This window comes from Myotis davidii, unplaced genomic scaffold (assembly GCF_000327345.1).
Source record: "Myotis davidii unplaced genomic scaffold, ASM32734v1 scaffold21, whole genome shotgun sequence".
Lineage (NCBI taxonomy): Eukaryota > Metazoa > Chordata > Mammalia > Chiroptera > Vespertilionidae > Myotis > Myotis davidii.
Genome location: NW_006292573.1, coordinates 1,822,641 through 1,845,299, shown reverse-complemented (window position 1 = coordinate 1,845,299; position 22,659 = coordinate 1,822,641). Strand labels below are relative to the sequence as shown.

At 42.4% G+C, this 22,659-nt stretch overlaps 1 protein-coding gene across 1 annotated transcript in view; it reads right to left on the bottom strand.

Moving 5' to 3' along the window:
* Positions 1–4,120: 4,120 nt before the first annotated feature.
* The window catches only part of PRKD1 (protein kinase D1), a 138,206-nt gene continuing 119,667 nt past the window's right edge, over positions 4,121–22,659 (bottom strand). The window contains exons 18-19 of the mRNA XM_015565484.1: positions 6,144–6,229; positions 4,121–5,094 (exon numbers count right to left, since the gene is read on the bottom strand). Coding sequence (XP_015420970.1) covers positions 4,876–5,094; positions 6,144–6,229 — 305 coding nt within the window. The 3' untranslated portion in view covers positions 4,121–4,875. The remainder of the gene's footprint in view (positions 5,095–6,143; positions 6,230–22,659) is intronic.

Genomic DNA, 22,659 nt, shown 5'->3' with positions numbered 1-22,659 from the left:
AGTAGTGGGTGTGCAGGAAGCAGCTGATCTATGATTCTCTCTCATCATTGATGTTATATCTCTCTCCCTCTCCCTTCCTCTCTGAAATCAATAAAAATGTGTATTTAAAAAAATATGTTTGGTTTTCACAATTAATTAAAATTTACTGATAATTTTGTAGCTCACCATGAGAAATCTGAATAAATGAGAAAACTTAGAATTCTCTGAATATTTTCTCCTAATTTATCTCTGGGATTTTTTTATTATAATAGATTATATGAGTTTTTAAGGTTTTTTTTTTTATTAACTTTCTACAGATAGTCTTCAAGTGAGGTTAATATTGTTATCTCTGGGAACTTTCAGAATAGTGGAGTGAGAAGCTCAGTAAATATTTTCCCAAAGAGCAATGATATAACCAGCAAATTTTTCCAAAACAACCATTTTAGGACTTTGGAAATTGGCCAAGGGCATACAATGAATTTTATTCAGGAAAAAATAATAAACCTTAGTAAGAACAATGGGAATCTGTGGCATTTTAGCCTGTCTCCATCCTCCCCCATCGCCTCAGCTCTGTGACAAGGTAGTTCTACGAGGGTGGGGAAGGCTGGGAAAATCCTGGAGTCTTACTGATAGAGGGAGGCACACTTGATTTGGAGCTGAACATGGAAAAACCCATTTCCAGGGTTATTGTAAAAAACAATACTAATCTCAATGGTGAACAATCATGGGAGGCCAGTGTTAAAGCTATCCCGATGTTCCAATGCTAATTGAGGTAAGGAGAAGACTGGTAGAACTACCAAAACTTCTCTAGGGAGATACTGACAAGGTATCTCCACATCCCTGGTGGCTGAAAGGCTACATGTATGTCCAAAGCTGTATACACATTCAGAAGAGACAGAGCCTTAGGCATCGCTCTTCACCTGGTTGAATGTAAGACTTAGAACATATAGAGAGATCTGGGGAAAAGGAAACTTATTACCTGGTCAATCCTAACCCACACTCAGATCCATCAGCAAGGGTTAGATGACTTATTGGCTCATGGTGCTTAAATTAATCACAATCTCTGATCTATCACCATCAGACCACTAATTTATGCTGTCCCAGATGTGGCCTCTAGGAAGCCAGGCTTAAGAATAATAATAAAAAAACAAAACCCCCACACACTCAAACTAAAGCTGAGCAGTGACATTAGCAGCTGCACAATTCGGGGAAGCAGGATCTAGAGAACTCATCCTGCAAAGTTACTGAACAAACAGCAGCTACCACCACCATGGAGAAGGGTGGAGCGGGTCATAATGCAGAGTTGCTGCAATATATTAAAACACCCAGTTTTCAACAATAACAACAAAAACATAAGGCATGAGGGAAGACAGGAGTGTGATGCATGCACAAGAAACAAGGGCTGTCAATGGAAACTGTCTCCAGAGGGGATGAACAAGAGTTAACCAGGCAAGGGAATGGCAGGGAGGGGGTGAGGAGGTGAGAGAACAGTTCCAGGTGAAGGGAAAGGCTGAGATGAAACAGCTTGTTCTCTTTTGGCAACTGAAAGCAGTAGGCTCTTTTCCACGGGACCTAGTGTACCTTCAGAAACCAGTACTTGGTTCCTTAAAAGAGGTCCAAACAAATAGCATGCAAAACCTAATCACTCCTGAGAGGTAGTCAGACTTAACATTGAGTGGATAATGGATGCAGCCAGGAGACAGATGGCTTTTTCATCCTTGATGCTGTACTGACTTTACACAAAGTAATGGCTGACCATATAGTTCTCAAAACAGTCTCCAAGCACAAAATGCAAAGACCATCTCTTCCTCAGGGATAATGGACATATCAAAAGAACCATTCATCAAAAATTTTTTTTTACTTCTTTATTGTTTAAAGTATTACATATAGTATTACATCTCTCCTCCCCGCCCCCATTGACCTCTCCCCGGCCACCCCCCCTCCCCAGCACATGCCTTCACCCCCCTGGTGTCTGTGTCCATTGGTTATGCTTATATGCATTCTCAGCACTGTCCTCTTGCTTAGGACAAAAGCAAGACCAGTAGCAACTAGTTGTGATGGTTCAGGATTTATGGAGACCAGTAATGTTTACAGCATCTTGAGTGGGTTGTTAGTGTAATTGTTTAAAAAATATGGTCTCTGTGACCATGACAGAGGACACACCTCCCTGAAACATGCTTCTGTCATTTCTCTTATTTTTGTCAGAATCAGATGTTTCTGTGTCAAAAATGTTGGCCTGTCTCTTATATTAAACACAGACTCCTGACCCGTTCATGTCATGTAATACTACCATCTAGCACTTCTGTGAAGTCTGGACAACTTTATTGATGATGGTGAGCTTGAAAAGTGGGTGCTGATTGAAACTGGATTCTTTGTAGCATCACTGATATTCTGGGTGAAAGAAAGTGGCATGACTCTCAGTGGCCCACTTTTTTCTGAACATGGCAGCTACCTTCGCGTTCCTGTCCTTAATGACTGCAGAACGGTGTGGTCACACAGGGATCCTTCTGACACAGCTACTCTGAATGGAGCAGGAGAGTCACGTTTGTTACAAACTGCTGGGAGAGTTGCCAAGGCTGAGTCCCCAAAGGCTGAAACCACCATTTCACATAGTGTTTCCTACCCTTGTTGTCTATTTCATCCCCCCCTTTTTAAAAAAATAATTTGTTATTATTGAAAAGTATTACACATATCCCCCTTTTCCCCCCATTAGCCCCCCTCCAGCCCACCTCAGGCCTTCAGCACCCTATTGTGTGTGTCCATGGGTTATGCATACATGCATACAAGGTCTTTGGTTGATTACTCCCACTCACCCTCCCCCACTTCCCTCTGAGATTCTGCACTCTGTTCCATGCATCGAGTCTCTGGATCCCCTCTGTTCATCAGTTTATTTTGTTACATGGATTCCACATATGAGTGTGATCATGTGATACTTGTCTTTCTCTGACTTACTTCACTTAGCATGATACTCTCCAGGTCCCTCCATGCTGTCTCAAAGGGTAAGAGATTCTGAACTTACTCTTCCCTTGGCTTCTCTTTCTACATATAATTCTATCTCTGAGTATTCCTTTTGCATTTTCCTTACTAGTATTCTGGCTGAACCTTCCACATGGATACTTCTCAGGTTTGTGTCCTGAGATCACTTTCTTTCTCATTCTGTCCCCAGAGACCTGAATCATTCTAATCAACCTGTTGTGGGCTTTGTATTCCATATCTGTACCTTCAACTCCGGAATTCTTCCCTAAACACTTTTAAGCTATCTCAAACTTGGTGTCTTATAGCAACTTTATATTTAACATGTTCCAACGTTAACTCACCCTTTCTAAAATGGCTGTAACTTCTTTTGATGAATACTGCCATCAATATCCAGGCCAAAACCTAGATCAATCAATCAGTAACCAAATCCGGATGATTCCGTTAACATTGCTTCTACCTCTACCTCGAGCTTCCTATTGCTACTGCCCTAGTTCAGGCGCTCCTCTCCCCGCGTGCTCACACAACAGTTGAGCTGGAATGTTGGCCCACCTCTTCTTCCCCGGCTTCCATCCAGAATCTGTCTCACTGACAGAGGCAACCTGTTGATGTTGCTTACTCTTCTGCTTAAAACCCTGCTCACACAACAGTTGAGCTGGAATGTTGGCCCACCCCTTCTTCCCCGGCTCCCATCCAGAATCTGTCTCACTGACAGAGGCAACTTGTTGATGTTGTTACTCTTCTGCTTAAAACCCTGAATGGTGTCCTGAGACTTACACAGAATAAATTTCAAATCCCTTAGAATAAAGGATAAGTAATAACACAAAATAGTGACTAACTATTCGGAAAACTAACTATTCTCCCCATCTCTCCAAGTGTAAATACTGCCTGCAGTTTCAACATACTTATCTACTGTATTCAAGTATCTCAAAACAAGTAAAATCCCTCCGAACATTGTGTTGTTTTTTTGTTACACTTGAACAATAACACATAATAATTATTATCCTGCTATAAAGACACCCCACCCACGGTACTACTCTACACACCTACTGTCTATTCACTCCTCTCTTCCCCAGGCCCTTCGCTTCAGTTGGCTTTCTCTTTAGGAATTAATTTCCAGACTTCATGTGTTTTTGTAGTTCACTTTAGAACCTTCCTGTTTAGATAATTTGACAAGAATATTTATTTATTATTAAAAAATACACAAAGGCAAAAAAGGTTGCTTAGCTGCTGATTCTCCATAATACAGCAGGGCATTGTAAGAAAGGGGAATATATTTGCTGTATCTGGCAGTTTACATTTTTAAGGCATTTAGGCTTAAAAGTAGCAGGCAGGCCTAGGTGCCCTTACTTGAGTTTAAATACACTGAGGCACACTAGGCAGGTAAGGGATTTGAGACTATACAATAAAATTCTCATGCACTTGTGTCTTAGGATCATATATCTGTCCCCCCACAGCTCTCATTCTTTTTTTTTTCCACATAAGTTTTGGAATTGTTCATAGAACAATGGCAATAATAGACTTCAATAGTTTGCTTATCACGACAACCGATGGGACACAACAGAACTATCTCATAGACGGGTTCTGTAGACTCTTACCAAATTGAGGCTCCAGTAAGAAAAACACTGATTTATAAAGGCACAGCGGAGACAGGTTTAATGCATTAAATATAACATGAATCATTCACAATAACACGTTTAGTTTTGCAGGGAACTTTTGTTAATACAACACAGTTGGTCACACAAAATACAAATGCTTCTGTTGATTTGTCTTGGCAACTCAGATACATCAACAGTGCTAACAGTTTAACAGCTTTGTTCTCATCTGACAGAAAATAATGGCAGTTCTGCAAGGCAAATGTTAAACCTGACCGTATGTATTTATTAATTCCACAGTGTTTTGACAGATTATAAGGGATGGAACTCAGAGGATGCTGACACGCTCGCTGAGGGCTTTCATCTCCATTTCCTCAGTCTCGGGACTGTCGCTGGGACTTGCACTGGGGTTGACCAGGTGTGGGGGGTACTGCAGCCCCTGCTCGCCTGCGTACTGCTCCCACCGCAGGTCGTCGCTTTCGTGGGTGATGTAGCGTTCCCCGGTTTTGCACTCCAGCTCTCGTAAATCTAACCAGGTCTGATAATCCTGATGAAGAAATTCCAAAATATTACCACGGAGATGATTACAACTCATTCAAACGCTGTTGTCAGTTCCCACAATTGATGAGTTATCCCTTTTCCTTTCACTCTAACCTTGTGTGTCTTTCCTCAGGCACCCTGAAGTGACAGCAGCAGCACCAAAACCATCCTATTTGCCCGAACTTTACAACCGCATACTGTTTATGCGATGTGCACCGAAGGGTGGGCAGTAGTAAGTGCTTGCAGTCAAACAATTAAGAATGTTGGTATTCCTTTGAGATTTAGACCGCAAATAACCCTTCAGTATTCCAGAACACCATTTTCCTAAACTTTTAGTTCAACCCTGGCGAGTTTTGCTCAGGGATTAGAGCATCTGCCCATGGACCAAACGGTTGAGCGTGTGCTTTCCTGTCAAGTGCACATACCTCGTTGCAGGTTCAATCCCGGCCCCTGCTGGAACACATGGGGGAGGCAACCAATCAGTATGTCTCTCTTACATCAGACACATCAATGTTTCTCTCTCCCCTCTCCCTCCCACTCTCTCTAAAAGTCAACGGAAAAAATATCCTGGGGTGAGGATTAACAACAACAAAAAACTAAACTTAAATTCAGTGTGAAAATAATAAATATTTAAGAGAAAACAAGTGTATACCCATGCATGTACATTTGTCATGCATTTGTTCTGTATTGGTCTAGGCTTTAAAGATACAGGTACAAATAAGTACAGTGCATGGCCATGTGAGGGCATTTACTTGGGCATTTATCAGAGTTGCACCTACAAGTGCTTCTGAAAGCTGGGCCTTGGGGTTTTGTTCTGACCCTTAGGTTTCTTGATTTTGGTTTAGTGTGTGCAAGTGTGTGGGTGTGATTTTCTTGATAGAGAGAAACACTAAACTTTATTAAGTCCTAAGCCGTTGCATTCATTTTGGCAACCAAATTGATATTAGAATTATACTTTTAAAAAATATGACAAAATATTTTTGCATACAATATCAAAATCTTACAAATACTTAGAAGCTCCCCTGACTGAGGAAATATCCAATAATTGATTTTTACCTGTAGCCAAGGGTGACTCAAGGTCTTGTCCACACTATAGCGCTTTCTCATTTTTACTTGCAGCAAGTTATTGATAAGATCAATGGCTGAAAAAGAATGTTTAGTTATTAGTGAAAACAGATGACAAAACTGAAGCATATCATGATTCCTTTACAGTTTATTTCATGTCTGCTATTTCTTACAGTTAAGGCAGCACCATGATAGCAGGCGCTACAACCTGAAGAACATTCATCTTGAGAATTCTAAAACCTCGGTCTTCACTTTACTTTGGGTGCTGAAAATTGAAATTGGAAATAATCGTGGAGGAAGGCATATGAGTCTTTTGTGAATATGATTAAATTTCTCTTGGTTAACTCTTTAACACATTTTTCTAAAGTAGAAGTTTTATTTAAATATGTTTCATTTAAATATATCTTGCACTAGCGGCAGGATAAAACTAATATTCAAGAGAAGGCACTTACTAATTTTGTTGTAAAATGTGTTTAAATTTAGAATACACACAATGGGCTTCATAGTCTTGAATTGAATGATGGCCATCTGGATACCACACTTAGAAGTGAAAATATATAAAACATAACATGAGTCGGGACTCATGATAAACTTACAGCCTGAAAACCAATAGCACATCAGGATTAGACCTGTGTCTCTTTCACAGGCAAAAAAAGTGAATGAACTCCCCAACTTTCCCAATGACTAAGTCCTGAGCCGGTGGCTCTGGCTCTATTGCTTGGTCTACACCAGCATGCATGGACTGGAAAACACAGACTATCACAGGGGTGCAGAGGCCACCTGAGACCAAGCTCGCTCATCCAATCCGAATGAACCAGGCTCCTTATCATTACAGGCAAAGAGAAGTGATTTCTGCCATCGTCTGGTAATCTAGAATTCTCTCTCTCTGATACGAACATTTTAAACATTGGCCTGCATGAAAGGCTGCAGAATATCAAACACCTAATTCTTTGACTGAAGAAATTAAATGCAATAGCCCACATTTAAAGGCTGCCTATGACTCCACGCCCTGGCCAGGGCTAGGATCCCTTAGGAAACACAGCACTTAGTACAGTTTCCCATTCCACACGTGTATTCAGAGAGCTTTTGAAAGTACAGTTCTCTCAGTGAACGGTGTATTGGGCTTCGGCCTTAAAACATCCATTCACATGATTTACTCACTGGTGAGTAAAGTGCACCTTCCATTCTGGCTGCTGTGAAGTCACAGCACCACTGGAGGATGCAGGGTGCAGGGAGAGCTTATGTGCTACGGAGCGCACGCCGCAGCATTAAGCTTCCCCCGACACGGCAGGGAATAAATATATGTTATTAGTTCACTCATTCTATTTTGAATTCAATAATTAGGAGGGTAGGAGTACAGGAGCTCAACAAAAGGTTGGTTTGTGCCCAAATGGGCCCTAACAGTGAAACACGCGGCCTAATGGGGTGGGAAGCACCGCCAGAGGAGAAACTAGAAGTGTCTGAAGGGAATGGAATATGTGAAGATAAAAAAATGGTTCTGCTGAATGAAGCGTAGTCAGCAGTCGGGACAGCCAGTACCCAGGTGACCTGAATACGCACAGCAAGAGGAAGACGAGGACCGCGGGAAGAAAGTGTTCAGGACACAGGGAGAGAACCCAGGAAACACGTGTGTGTCTAAACATGTGTGTGGGTATTTGTGAATTTATTAACGTATTTGTGGCTCTTGGCAGAAAATGGAGATAATTAACTATTAAATGTTGGCGCCTGTACATAAATGTTGGGAACCTGGTTTTACTGAGAAAATAGGTGTGTCATTCGTGTTTGAAGCTCCATGCTACTTGTCACTCTTTCTGAAACTCTTAAAACATCCTTTTTATTCATTGTCTCACACAATCCAGCATTAATGGTACCCTCCAAATTCCTTTCACTAAACATATTTTTAAAATAAATTCTGAAGTGTTTTTGTTTTCCTAACAATGTTCTGTTTATTGGCCACATTCTTCATACATATGTATCAAGCATTCGTTCACCAAACCTGCCTTAAGAAATTATTATTGGCAATTATTTAGGGAATAAACAAAAATATCTGGCCTCCTGAAAAGCTCCCAATCTACTTGCAAAGACTAAACACGCACGCACACACACACACACACACACAACACAATACGCACCATTTGAATCTCTGGCCCGTGTCAAGTATTCTGGCATTGCTCTCAATCCACGATTTATTCAAAATTCCTCACAACAGCTCTAAGAACACCTCTGTTAGTTTCTTCAAAATGCAGTATGTCCAGTTCTGAACAGTAATCATACCTCATACCTGCCACTGAGTGTCCTCTTGTGACACTTCCGTTCCCCCAGGTCTCCCTCCCAGCAGCGTCCTCCATGGGAGATGCGTCCACACTAGGGGGCGAACCCAGTTGCACAGAAGCAAAGTCTAGTAAAACGGGAGCAGCCATAGCAATCCCAGAGGGAGCTGTCCATCTACAAAGTCCAAATGGGTCTCAACCCCAGTTCCAAAATTCAAATTGAGACTCAGAATTCGGAGCGAGAGGGAATGTGGTAGGGCACGCCTTCAAAACTGTGGCAATGGAAGGGGGAGAGGGAGAGACCATGGGAAAGACATAAAATCGGGTCATTCTGTGAACTTCTCTCGAAAACAACACAAAAGAGAAAGTGAGGCCGCCCTGGCAGTGGAACTAGGAGGAAAGAAAAGGATGGCAAGCAGGATGTAAAGTCAGAGAGAAAGGCAGCCTATTGCATAGCACACAACAGGATGCTAGCACCCACAGGGAGGACAAGGACTGCAGAAACCCCAGGCTCCCTGGAGCTCCCTGAGAACAGGAACAACACAGGCAGTGCCTGGTCCTCCTCCTCTCTGTAGTAAATCTGATACCAACATTTACAGAGAGGCAGAGAGCGGTAGAATTATTTTCTGATTGTACCTGCCCAGTTATTCTGGGAGTTTGCTTTTCTAATGCTATTCTGAGAGTTCTGTTATTCATCCTTAAACTCAATCTCATCTTCCCATATTATTAGTAAATTCTTGTATAGCTGAGTTCTCTCAACACCGTGGATAGCCATATTAGGCAAGCAGATGTTTTTCCTTTTTCTTTTTTATTGAAAAATTTTAAAGAATTGTATGTTTCAGTTTTTCATTTTTAAAGAATTTATCCCTCATGAGCAGAGAGTTTAATGCTTTCTAAAATGGATCCACACTCATGTTTCCTCTAAATTAAAAAAAAAGATAAGAAAATCTGTTTTTTGAAGTCTAATGTTTCTTTTCTTGCTACAGCAAATTATTGCCTAACTAGAGGCCTGGTGCACAAATTTGTGCACCAGTGGGGTCCCTTGGCCTGGCAGGATCAGGCCGAAACCAGCTCTCTGATATCCCCCGAGAGGTCTTGGATTGCAAGAGGGCACAGGCCAGGCTGAGGGACACCCCTGGGCATGACTGGTGCCGGGGAGGTACCACAGGAGGGCTCCAAGGCATGTCCAGCCCATCTCCCTCAGTCCCAATTGGCTGGACCCCAGCAGCAAGCTAACCTTTGTCGGAGCGTCTGCCCCCTGGTGGTCAGTGCATGTCATAGCAAGCCGTTGAGCAGCCTTCATATATCATTAGTATATTACGCTTTGATTGGTTGAATGGATGACCAGACGACTGGACACTTAGCATATTAGGCTTTTCTTATATAGGATACTGTTATTTTCCCCTAACTTCCTGTACATCAATTTCTGTCATCGTTCCATCAGTTGAATGACTGAAATGTTAGGAAAGCGAAGAGAAAATCTTTATCAAACATTCCCTTTTACCAGAATGGGCCTTTCAGCAGATGTTGGGATAGCTGAAGTTCTGTGTAGCCTGTTTGCCAGGTGCACAAGAACATCTGAACAAAAACAAAATTAAGTGGTACGTGCAGGTGCTGAAGAGCTTTATGTTTTAATATGAAAAGAAATGTTCCATCAGAGTGTTAACTGTATGGATTCCATTTTCTTCTGGTATCAAAATACAGAATTATCTCTGAAATTGTGGAAACTATATTGCAGTCATTCTCTATTTCAAAGCAAATGCCATGTGTATGGACACAATAGATTCTGTGTATGTAGAAGACTCATTTGCATGTGCCATTGCATCCAAAGCTTGGAAAAAATCCTACAAAAAGAATGGAACTGGACATATTTGGATACATAATTGGTCCCTCAGGTTACATCCCTCAGTCCCTCCACCATTCCCCATTGTTTACTATTTCAGTACATGCCTATGTCCCCTTATTCTCCCTGCTAGGTTTCAGCTCCTTTAAGGTCAGACAGATTGTGTATTCATTTTTGCACATAAGTTTCACAAATATTTAAAATAAAATACATCATTTAATGCATTAGCAAAGTGCTTGCTAAATAGCATTTGGGAGATGGACTACATTAATTAGGAATTTAAATAACCATTTTCTCAGCTCTAAGTTTTAATATCCACATTATGTGCATATGGTTTGTATATTTTGGCTAAAAATATTCCTGGATGGTAGGACATCACAACTCTACACAATATAACAGATTCGAGGATCAGTGCCTTCTATCAGAAAATTAGAGCAATGCTGAGAATATCTGCAATACAGATCGGGTTTATTTTACAAGGCTTATTTTACCGAAGAGAAATGATTGGTGAACCTCTGGGGCTCACCTGTTTTATCCAGATACAGTACTTTTTACTTTTATTTTTCTTCTATACTGTCTTCTGTCTAATGCAAATCATTCAGGTACAGGTTTTCAAATAAGAACCCGGATCAGAACTATCACTCTAGAGATGGAGCATCGTCGGTCAGCACTGAGCTCCTCACCTTCTATTTTCCTTTTCCGTTTCCATTCGGCCTCGCAGTTGGTCAGTGCCGCCCTCAGTACTTCTCCCTTTGGTTTGCTTCACGCTGGTGGGTAAGTTGTGTGTTTATTTTAAAAATCATTTTGCAACCCTTCACATTCCAGCTTTCAACCCAGCAAGCTGTTGCCGGGCAACATGAACTGGGACGCTCCTCTCAGGGCTGGAGCCAGAGGCTGCCTGCAGCAACGAGGCCCCTGGAAGTCATCATCTCACCGGTGCCTGAGTCAATTACCGCAATCTGATGAAGTGCAAGACCTTTAGAGACTCAAGTCCCCGTCTTTCCTTTTCCAGTTCTTTCCTCAGTGCAAAGTCATTCTGTCAATGGTTACTCCTTTGCTTTACCTTCAATTTCATCGCCTCTCAAAGACCAGCAACACAATTTTAGAAATCCTGAACTGTTTAAACATACCATACAGCAGCCCCCAAACTGATGCCAATGGATTCAAAATTCAAAGTAAATATCAAAATATATTTGTATTATTATAATGATGTTCAGGGTGGATTTTTCTTTCATTTTCACTGCACACTAATATCATCTAGAGAGGTCTTTGTTTTTAGTGTGTGTTTTCTTTAATGCTGATACTCAAACCAACGTTCAAGGTGGTGGCAGTTTTCAGACATGCCCTGGTGTTGCTAGTCTGTACAGCTAAGGTGGGGAATGACGGCTAAGCATTGTTTCTCAGATTTGCCAGGCATTTGAGTAACCCAGGGATCTACACTGACGATTCTGATTGCTGGGTCTGAGGTGGGACCTGAGAGTCTGCAGTTTGTTATCTCCCAGGCGGAGTCTTAGACCACACCTTAGTAGCAAGGGCGAGAGGTGTGAGAACACTGGAGGCAGTTAATAACTGGTTTAATAGGGTCTCTGACTCAAAGGCTGTAAGTGCAGAGAAATGAATCTAACCATGGAGAACAGTATCTGCGCTCTATGCCATCTGGTTCAGTATTTGGGATGAAGACACAGAGGGTTTCAGGACAGCCTCCCCTCATGAGATGCCAACAGGAAGAGCAAACAAGTCGCGTTGTACAAATAAGTTCCAAAAGAGCTACGGTCTGAAGCTATGGGTCATACTGGTAAGATAGCATTTAACAGGGACAAACGGAACTCAGTCCTCTATTTAGGTCCCTCCTTCTCACCCACCGAAAAGGGTCTAAGCACAGAACTGAAAAACCTGGCTTATCAGCAATATGCCCAGAAAGAATCCAGGGTTCTAAATCCACCGTAAACTCAACATGAATCTACTTATTGTCCCCAAATCAAATGTCATATTATGGCGTGCTAAAAGAAACGTGTTCTTTACAATGAGGAACATGGTGGCATCACTTTACTTTAGACTCACTGAACCTTGAATCAGAGCCATTTTGAGGTTTGGTTTAAAGAACATCAATGCAGAGGAAAGTGTCGGAACTAGAGTGAAGAGGAGGTTGAAAGAAACACTGATTGCTCAGGACATGATGGCGGCTTCCAAACCTTTGAGATAAGCTTTTGGTTATAAAAAGGATTAGGCTTTCTTGGCCAGTGGGTATAAACAGACGTTCTCCTCATTGTGCTAGGGTCAAATTAAGAAGAAATAGGGCTCCTCATGAAATTGCATATTTTCCACCAATGGAGCAATTTCAGAATATTATGTATCAATCCAAATCCTGGATTGATACTGTGAAGCAGTACAGGGGTTAGATAAGATTTTTAAGAGCCTATATTTTAAAATATTCTGTTGTCATTGTGGAAGAAAGCAAACTTACAAGACTATTTAAACTTTGTTGTCCTTCTACCCTAATATCTCTACATAAATTCAGATGCCATATTCAGAAGTGAAATTTTCATTTTATAATTGGGATTTATAGGAGACCTTTTAATTTTAGGGGCAAATAAACATTTTTGAGCACTTAGAATGCCAATGTTCTTGCTAAAATTTCCTTTGGTCATTTTCTCTCTATAAATTATCTGCTAGAGTAAATGCCATGAATTTAATTTTATCAGAATAAATAATTCCTTTCCTTGTGGGGACCTTTTCAGATATTAACTCATTTGATTTTTTAAAAATTCACTCTACTAGTGGATATTAAATTAATTGAGTCACTGTATGTCTTTGGCTCATAATTTTAAAGCTCCTTATTGAACAAAATGCATGCTTTTTTAAAAAAAATTAAACACAAGCAATCTCAGAATTTCAAGTAGAGATTGTCTAACATGTTAAACCCTAGCGAAGGTTCTGACCCACATAATTCGCTTTGGTTTATCAATCTTGATTGACTGTCCTGGCACCAGTCCGGCATTGGTCAGCAATTCACTAGCTAGTCCCCTCGCATCTCCTCCAGGCTGCTACATCTGACAACGGTGCTAATATGTTGACAAATATTCATTAATATTCAGCTGGCTTGCTGGATCTTCAAGCCTCATATACTGCTGCAAACACAGTTTAATTATTAAAATGACAATTGTCTTTCTTTTGTTCCTTATACCATTGGATTTCTGGGTCTCATCCATGCAAGGCTTATTTTCAATGAGGTTATTTTTTGTTTTGAACAAACGTAGTGAAAAGGGGACCCACAGCTGGTTGCTTTTCATGGCAAAGTGCTACTTCCAACGTAAGTGCTTGGTGTTCTGGAACACTGTCGAATTTTGAAAACATACCATGTGGTGCTGGTGCTACGCTTTCATTTAGCGTTGCTTTGTGTTTGCACTGGCTGTGTTTTCCATCTGAAATTTCTGAGGGAAAACACACTTGTGACCAATTTTATTTGAATTTACCACATTGAATGACGAAAATTGCTTTTAAAATAAAATTTGGATGCTTTGATAAATTTAGTGGTATATTATTAGAGCCATTCTGTGCCTTGAGATGCCATGTATTCTACACTGTACATAAGTGTCAGCAGAGGACGGAGACCAACTAGAAGCAAAAGTTGGAGCTGTGCTCATGGGGGAAAGGCAGAGGCAGAAATATTTCTATTGAGATTGTGGAAGCGGAAAGTGGAAAAAGTCTGCTTCACTGGTGCACCATCGCATTTTGGTGATTTTGACAAACTATAGAATTAATGCAAGGACCCCCCCCCCTTTTTTTTCTATGTGGTATGTCAAGGTTTGTGTCTGATCTTAACTCTTGATAATACCACCTAGCTATGTGACTCTGAAACTGAGCAGTAACATCACAGCAGGGGGCCTGAGGGCTGGTGCTTCTTCAGACTTCACCTGTGCACACAAAAAATGATCTCTGACGGTGGGGGTCGGGGCTCATTGTGAGGCAATTTCCGCGGCTGCCTCTGTGTTGATTACTGCCTGCTCGCCTCCCTAATGGCATATAAAGGAACATCAAAACTCCAAAGGAAAAAACAGTAATTTCTCTGGAGATTTTCATAGTCTATTACCATCAGTCCTTAAATTTACCACGTGTCTCTAATTGAACACATCCATTCCATTCGATGATGGAAATGTACTTTTATTCCAACCAATGCTCTCCCTTCGCTGCAGGTTTGTCATTGTTCTTCTGGTAAGATGAATTGCAAATTATATTTCACATTACCAGCTATACAAGCACATCCCTCGTTATCTGTGTCTTCTCTCTTCCTCTAAGATTAAACTCTTGGGGAAACAAGGGCTGTATAATAGTCATAGATAAAAAATTAAGCTGTGTATTATGATCTTGAGCAACTGATGGAATGCAGGAGAAGAGAATTCATTTGACTTTCCCACTTGAACGTTCTCCTTTGTGTGGGCACAGATGGGTTGCAGGGGTGGGGAACATCCGGCCCATGGGACATATAAGGCCGCAAAATCATTTGGTCTGGCCCTGATGACAAGGCATTAGGAGTTAATTAAATGTTTGATCAAATATAGCAGGCTAATTTTTAAGTTAATAATTTTGTATGGCTCATGAATGATGTTATAAATATCCCAACGGCTCTTGGCAGGAAAAAGGCTCCCCACCCCTGGTAGAACTGCATCTTCTTCATCTGCGCGGGCCTGATGCAAGGACTGGTGTTCCAGAAAAGGAAATGTAACCCCTAGCTCTTCAGCAAATAACATTCACAGATAGGCTGTCTATTTAAACATTTAGACACATTTTAGGCCATGCATGAAATAATTAAAGTCATACAAAAGGTTGTACTCCACTTATTCCTGGACCCTTTTTTCTCTCCATGAACTTTTGTTCATTTTTATTATTTTTTAAACATGTCATATACACCTGGTGAAAGATCTAAATCAATCAGTAAGAAGAGTTCAAAATGAAGATAAAAACCTCTCATCTCGTTATTAGACCTGCTCTCCAGAGATGACTTTTTAACTATTGAAAAATGTTCTCCTGATTATCTCTATACCTTTCAATAATAAACGCGGTATCTCTTATGCTCGATTCAATAACGTTCAACCAGTGCTGCTCCTGCCCCGTGGATCAATGCCAGTCTGCGCTCCGTTAATTAGTTTGTGATTAGATAAGCATAGAAAGTGAAACGAAGTCTCTGGAAACTTGTTATAGTATTTTTACATTGCTATCACATTTACATTATTAATATATTAGACAGGGCTGGGCAAAGTAGGCTTATTGTTGTCAGTATGCAAAACAGAGTTCATTCTTGCATTATTATTTATTAATTGTTGTATTATTTTCAATATAAACAACTGTAAACCTATTTTTGTTGAGAAACTTTATAATTTATCAACATTTGAATATTGGGAACGTAATTAAAAATTTTTTTAGAGCACTGCCAGCTGTGAGGTCTTTCAGGAGTTCCGGCATTTAACTGTAATTCTTTCCTCATGAGCCAGGGCTCTGAGCAGTGGTTTTCAAAGTGTGGCCGATGGACTTCTTACAGTCTCAGCACGGGATGGCATTTTATGGGGGTGGGGCCTGGTCATCTCTGCTTTTAGCTAGCTCCTCCGCCAAAGTTTAAAATGGCCTGCGATAGACCTAGAGCCAGACCATGACAGGTTGTTTAAAATGAGCCATAATCAAGGAGATTCTTGGCAAGTTATGAAGAACCCCCTGCCTTGTAAGCATTCCTGTGTTCTGTTAGCTAGCTTTTTCATTTCCCACTTCTAAGCTCTGTACCCCTAGTAGCTACTTCTAAATCGTAGACTGAGTCTTGCTTGCAATTTTCTGATTTTCTTTTCAACATCCATCAGGATTCATTCACCCTTATGATGTACTACTACATGCAACATACATAAGGGCTAACCTGGCCTTTCTCTTGTTGTTGTGGAGTTCCTAAAAATGCAAGGAAAGGAAGGGCGTTTTGGTACATGATCAAGGAAGGTGCAATTTCCTTAGTTTCCTCTGATTATCTAAAAAATGTTTAAGTGATAATGGGCTTCCCTTTTCATAAGATAAAGTACATTTGCCCGATTAAGTAAATATTTTAAAATAGGTGAACAAGTCCTTTCAAGGAACTGAGGAAGGTCACAGGATGGACACGCCGAGGGCTAAGCTTCATATGAGAGAGAGCTGGAGGCGAGACCAAGGCCATAGTTAATTATTGATGGGGAGTAATGGATAAACTTGATGATGCCAAATGACCATCCAGTCACAATGATGAAATGAAACAAGATAGAACACACAACACTGCCTGAGAATGAACTGAAATGTCTCCGCACTCCCGCTCCATGATGGCCTAGTCTCCTCTTGTGCTTTTATTTGTAACCATCTGACTCATTCCGGAGTGTTTTCTTGTATACACACATTCTTCTTTAGTTATATGTATAACTATACATAATGTAAGTATCTAGTTTTATATATATGACTACATATATAACTGTAATTAAATATGTGTTTAGTTACATACAGGGTGTCCCCCAAAATGTGTACTCTTTGGATAAGCATTAATTCCAATGGTTTAAATCTGAAAAGAAAGAATCCTCTATAATAAAAGCACAGTGACTGAATGGCAGAACAACTGATCAATCAGTTGCACAATGTACACTGACCACCAGGGAGCAGATGCTCAATGCAGGAGCTGCTCCCTGGTGGTCAGTGCACTCCCACAGTGGGAGTGACGCTCGGTTGACCAGGATGAGCAGCTGCTCCCGCTGCAAACCCCAGGCCAAGGGGCAGAAACCTGGGCTGCTATCCTTGTCTCCTCGACCCAGATCCTCCACGTCACTCCCTGCCGCCTCCTACGGATGCCTGCAGGCCGTACAGTGCACTGCCAGGCTCGCAGAGCTGGGAGGCAGGTTCATGACCACCGCCGGACTGAGGCCTACTCCGCCGCCTCTCAGTGCTATTATCTCTGGGCCCAGCCCCAACCGGGTGCCCTGGAGAGGCCAGTGCTCCAGCTCCACTGAAGAAGCCGGACCAGGGATTAGCCATTCAGAGGGCAGGTCCACAGCCGCTCAGCTGACTGGGATGAGCAGCGCTCCCACAGTGGGCCAATCCCCGCAGGCCATGCCCCCCACCAGTGCATGAATCCCATGCACCGGGTCTCTAGTATTATTGTATCAAAAATAATTAACATGTTTAAAATATTCCCTATAGGTTCCTAAATATCAAGCCCTAAGAAATAAGCAAGCTTTGGTGTATGACAATGTATGATGTAAGGAATGAAGACAAATGATTTGAAGGTCAAGCCTTACCACTGTGTGACCTGAGGCAAGTCACTTAGTCTTTCTGGTTTCTAATTCAGACTAAAACATGTTACTTATTAGAGGATGGTTATGAAGAATGGCACAATGACGGCTCAAGCGCTCCAATATATAGTATTACCTTATATCAAGTCCATGTCTACACTAAAAGAAAAATGCAGGATTAAGTTTTCATTCTGACACATCTGTGTATGCTACAAAGACCTTATAACTTTCTTCTATTTTGCCTTTTCATGACAAGAAAAAAATACAATTAAAGAAATGTCTGAAGAACTCTTGGGAATCATCAGTATGCATGTGTTTTCTAAAATTATACAATCAATTCTTGGTTTTCCACCAGGGCAATTCTTAACATAGCTGTTCTCTTCCTCAATCTAAATCCTTGGCTCACCCCACACCTGCCTTCAGAGATGCCTTTCACATCCTTTTCTCATTCGGTCTCTATTACTACCTCATGATGTGGGCAGAAATCATTACCCTGTTCTACAGATGAGGAACTGAAGCTCAAGAAAGGTCAGTGATGGCTAATTAGAATAGCACATAGGACTATACCTCAAACTGCGTGGCCATCGATCATTACCTTTGACTGAGGGGCCTACATTTTTATTTCCATGTATCTGGATTCTTACTGGTTTTGGTGTGGTTTAAAGTATCCTGAGATTAAAAATTACTAATATCAGCTGTGACCACCCTTTGTCAGACACCAGTCTGCTTGTGTATTTATCAGATCCCTCATGCTTAAAATTACTTGGTACCAGCTGCCCTGTTATAACTTCTAATCAGGAAATTATTTGTTCTCAACAAGGTAGTGAGATATAATCTGGGCCTGTAACTACCTCACCGGGTATTATGACACAATTTACTAGCCTTTCTTTATGTTCAAATATTAGTTCTGTTCATACACGAGCAGTTAGGTCTCATTTGCCATTCAGAAACTTGATCAAGCAGCACAACTCCTGTGGCTCAAAGGCAAGAATGAATTACAGGAAGATGCCTAGGAGAGGCTAGTTAATGCTCAAACTGATACCTGAGTTTTGGAAAAGTGAGGGTTACCTAAGCTGGTCTTCACGTTACTTTGTCTGAGTAACAGGAAATCTGTAGTGCTTAGGCCTATCTATAGGTGAGCAAATGTGTCATTCCTGGTCAAATATAAATGCCTTGAATTCTATGATGTAATCCCCTCTTTCTGAAATGCTGCCTATATTCCTTTTTATTCTTTAGTGACTGGTCTAAGTTCCATCTCAGAATATGCAATTCTTCCAACTACACAGTTGTTGGGGAGCACATGAGACTTGGTTGGAAAGTTGTAAAGAGGCCATTCTGAGAAAAGGGAATTGTGTGGAAGGCCACCTGCCCTGTTTGTCGGAATTCCGACTTAGGGGAGACTTAGGGGAGTGGAAGGCAGTGCCCCTGATTATTCCTTAACCTTTCCAAACAAGCCTGTGCAGGAGCACACCCCCGGGTGTTTACTGGAAGCCTTATGCTTACTCCCTGGATGCCCTTGCCTAGAGGACAATGTAAACACATGTGTCCTCCCAAGATTACTCACCCTACTCATTGTATCTAAAGATAGAGATTCCAATAAAGGCCTAAGGAGGCAGGCAATAGGGGCGGCCCTGGCCACTAGAGCAGGGGCCCCTTAGCCCTCCCTTTCACAGTCAAACTGTGTCTGAGTAATCTGTTCATCCTTCCTTCAGGGTCTGCCGGTCAGCCCCCGCACACAGTCATTCTTCTTCCTCTGACCTTGGAGACCCTGATTTTATACCTCGCTAACAATCCAAGGAAATAACTTATCATTTTCCCAAATTTATGTAACTCATCTCTCCAACAAGTTTTCAAGTTCTTTAAAGACATTTTACGTGTTGTCCTTTACTTTTGCATTACATATGATGTATGAACATCGTGGTTTCCCAAGAAGAGTGTCTAGAGCTATTGATATCTATGTCTCTGGTCTCTATTATCAATGGTAATTAAACCTTCATAATATACAGCTATTCATTTCTGGCCTAAATAGCTGATATCTGCACACAAAGCCAGCACATTTCCATGATAACAGAGGGCACCATTTGTTCCACTATAAAAAAATGTTCTCCAAGCTGGAGGGGGCAGGGGGCAAACTGTGGGCACGCTGCAGAAACCTGGGCGCTGCCCCACCCTGCGTGGTGGCCAGTGGGCTCCCAGACTCTCAGAGACCTTGGACATGGGAAAACAGAGCCCCGCAGCAAGTCACACCAAGGCCAGGACTCGAACTGCAGGCCCCAGGAGGCCTGCGGGGGAAAGGGTGCATCCACATCAGACTGGACCTGACCCTGTGCTCCCCGCACCCCATGGGCTGTAGGCGAAGGGTGTAGTTCCAGGGATGTGGGTGTATCCCAGCTCCGCATTGCTCAGGGTGAATGAACCCAGGAACCTGCCTGGCACTCCAGCCCCTGGACAACTGATCGCCCCCCACCCTGTGCCTTCTTGCAGCTTCCGGTGACCTATGCCCAGCCAATGGGTGTTCCCTGACACGTGTCTGCCCTCCAGGCTTGGCATTTACAAAGGCAGTAGCCCTGGCCTAGAACACCTATGCCCACCTGTGCCAGCATCCTTCGGGGCTCGGATGTTCTGGGGCAGGGTCAGTTCTAGGATCCAGGTCTCTCCTTACAGCATTGTCTTTGGGACACCCTTTCCTCTGGCCTGAATGAGAGACCTGGTCTGGACCACCCTGTGTCCAGAGTCCAGCGCAGGGCATGGAGTAGGCCCCAGGCAAGGCTGACCAGCGGGCAGACATCCTGTCTGTGCCCTCCACAGTGTGCCAGCCTCCTGAACCCTGACAGAGATGAGTCTGTGCCACAGGCACCACTGAAAGGTCCACAACACACAGAATGTGAAGGTCAGTTTATGGCCACAAACACCAAAGCCATAAACCACCTTGGGAAGGGCCCAGCCCCCTGGAGAAGGCAGGTGGTCAGGGTCCCTCTTTAACCTGTCTGCTCCTCTAAGACAGTAAGGCTGCTTGGGTGGGTCTGGGGAGCAAAGAGGGAGGAGGCCAGGGAGAAACCACTGTTCTCTTCACAGGAGCCACCCTGTTCTTCAGAGGCCACAGGGTGTGTGTGTGTGAGTGTGTGTGTGTGCTCGTGGCTGGGAGTAGAGACTTTTCAGTTAGACAGACATTGCTTCTGCCATGCCCTCACTGTATGACCCCAGACAAGGTACATCTCCCTGTATGTCAATTTTCCCATCTTTATAATGGGAGGCTCAGACATGATGTATGAAAAGGTCCTAGCACAGCTTGTGGAACACGGTAGCGCACCCATAAATAACAGTTTTCTGTAATTATGCTGTCATGAGCAAGCAGCACTGTGTCACCCAAGGATGCTGGAATGTACACACACTGGGCATCAATGGCTAATGTCATCTCTTCTGCGGGTAGGGTTTGGACAGAGAGGAAGCTCTAGGTAATGGGAGATCCTAGGCCTAAACTCAGAGGCCCAGGTTCTCACTCCAGCTCTGCTTCCGACTCCCCATGCGGTCTTAGCGACCTGCACCCGTATTTTGAGCCCTGGTTTCCTCATGTGTAACTGGAGAGGAGTTACATTCCATGAACCCAAGGGTTCCAGCTCTGACATGTTCATGTTCATGAGTTGTGAAGGGGCCCCTGTCCCTCGCTGGCCCACTGCAGAGAAGTGCCACCTGGGATAAAAAAAAAAAAAGTATTCCACTATTTCAAGATAAAAAAGGTTAAATGTGAAGGTATTTTTCTAATGTTCTACTCCTGCATAACAGGAAAATGCTTGGCCTCAGAGATATTCCTGATTTGCACTGTAGTAAAAACATCAAGTATTTTACTGGATTTCTGGCGTGAAGTTATCAAATATAATGGTAACCATGTTTAGAGGTCACAAGGTTACGTGATAATTCCCTCTTTTCTGCTTTCTGAAAAATAACCCTTCATTTTTGCCCATTGAATTATCCTAAATATTTCATTAGTCCGTTGGCTACATGACAGTTCTTTTGAAGGGTACAGATTCCTTTAAGATCTATCCATCTAACTATGATTTACAACTAATTAAGGATGTTTAAAAAGTTGCTGCTAATAGTAATTCAAAGCCCTGATGATAGATAGCTCTTGGCCTTTAATACTAACAGCAATCTGAGAACTTAATTATGCTATTTTTTGTTTTTACACATGCAGTAACTGTTATCAAATAGATGTTTATCTATGCAGTATTTGCCTTGTTAAATGGTGAAAAATTTAAGCGAACTTAGAACTAGGTGTTGCTTGAAAACTAAAAGAGAAGCAGGATCAGCGGTGTGAAATGTACGCAGACTGTATGCGTAGGGATTCTGGCTCTCCCGCTTCCCAGCTGTGTGATTTTGGTCTGTGGTGCCACTTCTTTTGCTTCAGTATTCTCACTTAAAATATGGGTCTGATAGTCAAACCTATCTTACAAGGTTTTTGTGAGAATTAAACTCCAAAGCACATTCACTGAGGAACCTTTTCCCGAAGCATTTTCTCTGCTCCCACAGCCCCCACCACTTCTTTTAAAACTATATCCTTCCCTTAAAAATAAAATTAAGGAACATTAATCTACACTAATAAAAGACAAACATGCAAATTGACCGTACCTTCACTATGCCTTAAGCCACACCCACCAGCCAATCAGAGTGACTATATGCAAATTAACCCAACCAAGATGGCAGCTGGCAGCCACAGAGTTGGAGCAAGCAGAAGGCTTGGTTGCCCCAATGATGGAGGAAGCCAAGCTTCCCGCCTGCTGCCGGCTCTGAGCTCCACTCAAAGCAACAAAGTTTTAATTATAGAAGATAAATAATCCCCAGATACCTGCTTTCAGCAGGCTGTGGCCACGGAGCTGGAGCGAGCAGGAGGCTTGGGTTGCCCCTGGTGATGGAGGGAGCCAAGCTTCCCTCCTGCCTGCCCTGGCCGGCTCTGAGCTCCTCTCAAGGCTACAAAATTTCAATTATAAAAGGTAAATAAATCCCAGAAGAAAAAGAAAGAAAAAAATGAGAGGCTGGGAACTTCCATTGCTGGCAGGCTTGGCCAGCCTGAAAACGGCCCTCAGCCCCTCACCCAGACTGGCCCGGCACCCCCG